The 7,646-nt window shown below is 35.8% G+C and overlaps 1 protein-coding gene across 1 annotated transcript; it reads left to right on the plus strand.

Annotated features, from left to right (window-relative positions):
• Positions 1–6,639: 6,639 nt before the first annotated feature.
• On the plus strand, positions 6,640–7,338 carry LOC107916018 (putative lipid-binding protein AIR1). The gene has a single exon (XM_016845186.2). It carries the CDS (start codon positions 6,727–6,729, stop codon positions 7,129–7,131), a length of 405 nt encoding a protein of 134 aa, XP_016700675.1. The 5' UTR covers positions 6,640–6,726; the 3' UTR covers positions 7,132–7,338.
• Positions 7,339–7,646: the final 308 nt, after the last annotated feature.

Here is a 7,646-nt window from a genome sequence, read left to right on the forward strand (position 1 = left end):
TTCCAATTCAAAAGGAATGACTCGCAAATGCTCTTCTATTGACTGGTTGTCTTCCTGATTTAGCTTAGGTGTATTATCATTAATCCTTCTAGCCCACCATTCATGATACTCGGGAGTCGTCATTGGACCCACAGCTAGCCTCTTCATTCGGCGAGTCTGTTTCCACGCACTAGACATCTCCTGAATCTTCTTTCTATAACCATCATCCTTGTACGAAAATTCATAATCAGCTATCCCTTGGGTCGCAGGTACAAATTTCCTTGACCTATATTGCCTTAGCACCAATAATGGGGCATATCCAGCAGCTCTCCAAACCCCTAGCAAAGGAACCCAATCAAAACTACCACACCTATACAGGATCTCATCTGGAAGTAACCAATGAGCTCTCCACTCAACGTCCTCCTCTCGAAGATTTTGAAGAATAGCCATCCACTTCTCCTTCGAAATGTCATCTCTCATTGGCGTAGCGACTATCTCCTTTAGTGGTGAATAATTTTCAGAGAAAACCCGATACGAAACTTTATCCACCTTCCAAAAACGACTATGAAACCATGCGAGTAGAAGCTGTGCACATCCAATAAATCTACCTTCGCCCGTCTTCCGGCATGCACTCAATGACCTGAAAGTTTCTGCCAAAATTGTTGGAATCGATGTAACCTTCTTATCGAGCCGGTCGAATAAATCAGTGACTGCTTCATCCACATACCCCAAGGCTTTAGGGAAGACAACTAAACCGTATATACTTAAAGCAAAAACATCTAACCTTTTCCTTACATCTGGGTGTGTGAGAATTGCATCTTTCAAGCTTCTCCAAAGAACGCACTTACTATCCCCCTTTTGCTTAATTCGTGTGACAACCCACTGCTCACTCATTCCTGTTACACTCATCAGCTTCTTTGAAAAGGTTGGCACATTTACTGCTCTAGAATAGACCCTGTTCACTTGAAACTTTAAACATCGGAGTAAAGCCAGATATTCCTCTATCGTAGGCACCAAATCGACCTTCCCAAACGTAAAGCTGCTGTAAGCAGGATTCCAGAACTGGGCGAGGGCTTGAAACAAATGCTTGTCTACCTTTACATCAAGCAAATAAGGCAGATCCCCATAATTATTATAAAATAGATGTCTAACCTCATCACTCCACTGACCCCAGATTTCCTTCAATTCTTGTAAATTGTTTTGAGTTACACTGATGTGCGTAAAGTCCCATAACTCCGATACATGCCCGTCAGCCAAACTATCACCCTTTTCTTGCTGCGTTGCTTCAGACCAAGTTTGGACAGCCGCATTGTCCTCCACTTTATCAAGAAACCCTCTTTCCATGATAAGCCTTCTATCCAGCAACTGAATATAGACTGACGCCTTTTATGATGAAATGAAATGCCATGTCATGCAATCAAAATAAAACACAAAAAGTCAGTATCACATAAAAACATAAGATATAATCAAGAAATAGTAAAATTCCTAATTGGATATCTAGTAGGGTTTAGTATAGTTCTACCTAGGGTGGATTCCTAAGGTTCATTATATGAAGTTCGGCTTCTAAGGTAAAGGTACCCAAACCAGCAGATTCCTCAATCCTCACCCATTATAGGCTCATATGGATCGAGTTAGGTTCAGGGGAATACATTTCCCTATGGCTGCACAGAGATCAAAATCTCACGAAGATATAGGTACGGATGTATCCCGGAAGCAATCCACTACCCTACACGGAGGTGAAAACCTCACGAAGGCATAGCTTCTCACTCCCACTTAAAAGGGTAAAATTGTTCAACACATGAAATGTATAATGTAAACAATATTTAAGCAATAAGATAATGAATGCGAAAGGATGTCATGAGTTTTTTCAAAAAAACAATATTTTTCTCGACCATATGACAAAAATTAATCAACTTTGTGGCTCGACTCTTTTTTTTTTAAAAAAATGTTCCACAGTAGAGTCGCCAAGCTGTCGAAACCGTTTTTTTGAAAAACAAAAATTTTAGGTTGTCGACTTTAGAAAAAGAAAATTAGGAGTCGCCACCAATCTTTTATTGAGGTGTGATTGGATCACCTAAAAAACAGCTTAGGTCTACGAGTTTTAGAAAAATGGATCCGGGAGTCGGTTATGTACGAGGAAGGATTAGCACCCTCGTAACGCCCAAAATTGGTACCTAGTTAATTAATTAGTGTCTTAATGTCGAGAATTTGAAGAATATAATCCTTAGCAAAAACTTTAAAAAAAAAGATACGTATTAAGACCCTTACCATTTCAAAGAAAGAAAAATGCCACACCCAATGCGTTAGGGCATAACATTCTATTTTCCCCAAAAATGAATTAGGCCAAAATACTCATGTAATAAAAATTTAAAAGAATATCCATTCATTCAAGATTTAAGAAACCGCGGCCCAATACGTTAGGTCACAATTCCTCCAAAATCCCAAACTCGGAATATTTCCTTTATTATTTTTTAAAAAAATCTTTATCTCGAGAAATCAACGTGTCACATCCAATACGTTAGGACACAACCCGTTGAACTCCCAATGATAAGTTTTATTTTATTTGATTTAAAGAGCAATCCTCGGTTGTTAGATTTTACAAAAAAAATCGGAACCCAATACGTTAGGGCTCAATTTTCTTGAAAAATCCTAAATACGAGTATTATCCCTATTTTGAAATGTTTTATTTTAAAATTAAATAAAAAGATAGTGTAATGTTATGTTGAATATGTGAATAAAAGCCCCTTTAAACAAATATCAATAATGAATACAACAATTTCATAGAAACAATATGAATAAATAAGCAAATAAACAAGATAATGACATGCAAAATATCAAATAAATGGACAAGATAATAATAAAAATATGCAAACATAAATTAATAAGCAAATAAACGAAAAAGGATATATACATGTACACATAAAAATATATAAGTTTAAAATATTTAAAATAATATCAAAATTAAATAAATAAATAAAACAAGTATATATATATGTATGCGAAAAATATTAGTTTTTTTTCTTTGAAAAAGGTATAAATACATGCTTTAAAAAAATACCTATATATAAAATAATAATAATTTCATATGAGAATTATAAAATAAAATAAAAAATACAATTTCGTTATAAAAAATATTGATTTTTAAAGAAAATATGAAAAAAAGGACTAAATTGGATCGCAAGTAAAGATCCGAGGTAAATTCGCAAATAAATAAGGTCTGGAGGACTAAATTGAATGCGCGAATTACATAGAGGGGTTGGAAGGGCAATTTTCCCTTCTCCTCAAAACGACGTCGTTCACATTCGGATGAAATTGAAAACAGTAATAAGAAAAAGGAATAATTTAGAAAATAAAAAACTTAATTGTAAAAACATTAAAAGGCGGAGGGACTAAAAGCGCAATTTACCCCTCCACTCAAAAACACGCGGATCCTAGGCTGGGTCAGGTTGGATTCGGGTCGGCCTCCCCAAAACGACGCCGTTTTAGGCATCTGGAGGCCTTCCAAAACGGTACCGTTTTGGTACCGTATACAAGCCTCCCTTCCCTCAAAAATATTTCATTTTAAACATTTAAAAAAAAACAAAAAAAAACCTTTTAAAACTCTCTCAGCCCCTCTGTCCTCCGGCCATCGGTCGGTCACCGGACGGTCACCGGCCACCGCGCCGGCCGCCGATCTCCGGCGCCGGCACCGGCGTATGCGGTGGCCGAAAAAAGAAAACTCTCAGATCTGGTTCCCTCGAGGCCTCTAAGCGTAAATCCGGGCACAAAACCCTCCAACTATTCATGGAAGCACCTCAAAAGCCTAAGAGACTTTTTGATTTCCGACCGTCTTTCCTCGAAGACGGTTCTTCGGTCGTTCACGGCGATTAGGGCTTAAAACCTAGGTTCTTTCTTTCCTCTTATATTATTTATATATATAAACGATAAAAATAAATACATATAACAGAAAAAATGCAAGTAACAACCTTTGATTCGGTTTTTTGCTCTCTATATTGCGAAAGTAGTAGTTTTTTATTTCTGATTTCGAAATCGAATCCCTTGCAATGTATTGGAATGGCTTTTTTTATAGCCGAATGAAAAATAAAAGAAATCAAGAAACAAATTTTGTTTGATTCGATCTGATTTGATTTGATTTTCTTTCCTTTCTTGTGTTTGCAGGTGCAGATCGTGAAGATCCAGAGCTTGGCTTGGCTCGGTTGCGGCGCTGTTGAAGATTAGAAACCCTAGGGTTTCATCCATTTTAGGCCATTGTAATTTGGGCCACCGCTTTGTTTTGGTTTGGGCCTTGTAGCCCGTTTGTAATCGGACACTATGGACTATTTTTATTTTATTATTTTATCTGTTTTTGGAATTTACTGGACCGTGCAATAATTGGGTGTTACAGACATAAAAGAAACTTTAAACCTCAACCTTTATACACCGTGCCAAATTAGTGTTGATTCTAAAAAATTAACCCTCAATGTTTTCACATTGTGTAATTTGGTCTTCTTCTTCTTTTTCAAACTTTCAATTCTTTGTGACACTTTCACCTAAAAAGCTAAAAAACAATATAAATCCCTCAACTAAATTTGATCGGAGATATAACAAAAACACTCGAAAATCAAAGATGATAATTTTTCATCTTTTCTTTCTCTCAAAATTAGCCATCAATGTCACAAATAAAAGTAAAACTGCAAGAGAGAGAGAGAGAGAGCTAGAGAACTAATTACACAACGTTTAAATGTTGAAGGTAAAGATTTTTGGGATCAAGACTATATTGACACGATGTAGAAATGTTCAGGGTTAAAGTTGCTATTACGCCAACTGTAAAAGATGTCAAGTTATCTTTTCGTTAATAATTTAACAGCTGGTGACCAGAAAAGAAAATTTCGAATAATTGGGTGACCAGAAAAGAAAATCTCGAATAGTTGGGTGATCATTTTGTAACTTTGCGTTGTTGGGTGACCATGACAACTCTCATATTTAGAGTTATTTTAGTATAGTTTTTTTATAGAATTTTAGGGGGTAAGTTGAGCATTTAGGTTAAATTTTAGTACATTTTATAGTTTTTCAGATTAATTATATTTTATTTGAGTTTTATCATTTTTAGAGTTAGTTTGGATTCGTGTGCTATCTTCCTCTCTATATTGTAAGTTTCGGATGAAGAACGGGGGCCTTGGAGCACGGGGTAAAATATAGTGAAGAGAAATCATCTGCTCCACCAAACTTGATTCAGTGTGGTGGAGCACAATCTTCAATTAAGAATTCCAGATAGCAAGCAGCCCACTCCACTGCGAATTCTACGTCTGGTGGAGCCAAGCGATTAATACCCTAAAAATAGAGGGTGACGTGATTAAGCGGAATAGGAGAGGAAAATGAGATAAAAAAAAAGAACAATTCTCTTACACCAATGGGAGCTTCAACCTTGCAAAGACGAGAAGAAAAAGAGATCTGGAGCGCTTGGCATTAGTTCGACGATTATTTTTATCTCTAGATTATTTTATTTTTACTTTTTTTTCAAAGCAAGTTTGTTTTGAGTTTCTTCTTGTGATTGTTTCTCAACGCAACAAGAAATAAAATCTACTTTCTTGGACTGATGATGAATCATATTTTTTAGTTAATTAAATATTTTCTCTTCAACTGTTTCAATCTCTGTTAATTATTTATTCAGTTATGCTTATTTACTCTGTTTGTCTGGCCACCAAGTCGTATTAATTTGGTGGTCTTGATTTGTCGTAGAAGAGAAAAATTAAGGTTTAGGTCTAGACTAAATAGATTAGGATTAACTATAGTAGCGCTGACGAATGAGTTAATTTACAGCTAGGATAGGAATATACCTGATGCGCAAATCAACCCAATAAGCTTTTCCGTAGTTGCGTTGCTCGACTTGCCTAGCACAAGAATATAGCTGGTGGGAGAGGGGGATTAACTTAGCTAGATATTGGGAGGGTCTAGTTAATGCCACAGAATCATAGGTTAATAATTGTATAGACTGAACAATTGAATGAGAGATAATTGATTAACTTAATTAGGTAAATTAGAGTTCCAAGATCTTTCAAAATCGATTCAGAAACTTAGTAATTTTCATTTTTTTTATGTAGTTTAATAAAATCTCTTCAATTCCTTTAGTTTAACTTCAGTAGTAATTAGAATTTCTTTTCTTGATCCAGATTGGATAAAATTGGATAATTGGTATTTAGCAGGTTAAAATTAAATTTGGTCCTCATAGGAAGGGCATCATCTTATCACTGTATTACTTGATCAATACGTGCACTTACATAATAAAGTTTCCCACATAAAACCAGAAAAGAAATTAACTAGTAATGGAGTGGCTACCTATATAGTTTACCACACCATTAGTCCTGTTGAGCAGCTCAAAGATTTTAACATATATATATATATATATTTATGACAGAAACCTTAATTAGGCCATGCATGTCTGCAAATATAATATATATATACATATACTAACAACGTTGTACTCATGTTACTAATTAAATCGATTAAAGATGCCTTGTGATAAAGAATTCATCCATCATAGACGTGGGAGAATTTTGCCAGCCAAACAGATACTCCAAGATCCAAGATTCTCCAACTAATCAGACTTCGTGCCTCCCATTTTCTAGTTCTAAAAAAGCTTCAAAGTTCATACATTCCAGCTATAAAAACCCTTTGCTCCCTTCGCCACCTTCATCGGCAGTTCCAGCTTAATTTCTCACAACAAAAAACTCATTTCATCAATCACTTCAAATCATTTTCTTTTGGGAAATGGCTTCTAATGTTAAAGCATCAACTGCTCTTGTTCTTTCTCTTAACCTTCTTTTCTTTGCTTTTGTAAGCTCTCACAACGTGGAAAACCCCGTTTTTATTCATCCCGGAGATGTGTACCATAATGGCAGAATCACTCATGGTCATCCCGGTACATGCAATCCCCTAAATCTCGGTGTATGCCTTGGCCTGTTGGATTTGGTGGGTGTTAGTGTCGGAAACGTACCTACAGAACCATGTTGCAGCGTGATTCAAGGATTGGTCGATCTTGAAGCTGCAGTTTGCCTTTGCACTGCTGTCAGAGCCAATGTGTTGGGCATTCCCATCCACCTTCCTATTTCATTGAGCCTCTTACTCAATAAATGTGGAAGAGAAGTAGCTACGGAATACATTTGCAGCCCTTAAATAGCCTTCTTCCCCACATTCTTTGCTTTAATTGTGTCTTGAAGTTTCCGTTTTCTATTTGTTCCATTTTTTATGTTTCCTTTCTGATTAAGTCTTTGTATTGTTGCTCATGAGTTGAGGACGGCTTTCAACCTTCCCTTTCATTTTTATTCTAAATAAAATGAGAATATTATTTGAACAAAAAATCCTATTTTATCATAATGAGTTGGAAGGGGTGTTTTTAGGGGGAAAAATCATAATTAATATTTTCAACATTATTTTTAATGTTATATGACTACCAAGTGGATTTTTTATTTCAAGGTGTCAAACCAGTGAATTTAATAGAAGAATTTTAACAGCTGTGACTGTTGGACTTGAATTTCTATATTCATAAAATACAGAGATTAGATTCCTCAAAATACAAGTAGGAGACTAACCTCCTAATGCACGAAGCGTACATATACTTAGAGCATATTTTAACCTCCCAATCAATTAATCAATCCAACGCGAAGCGTGGAAACCATACCAGTTAGTGT

The sequence above is a fragment of the Gossypium hirsutum genome, chromosome D10 (genome assembly GCF_007990345.1).
Source record: "Gossypium hirsutum isolate 1008001.06 chromosome D10, Gossypium_hirsutum_v2.1, whole genome shotgun sequence".
Lineage (NCBI taxonomy): Eukaryota > Viridiplantae > Streptophyta > Magnoliopsida > Malvales > Malvaceae > Gossypium > Gossypium hirsutum.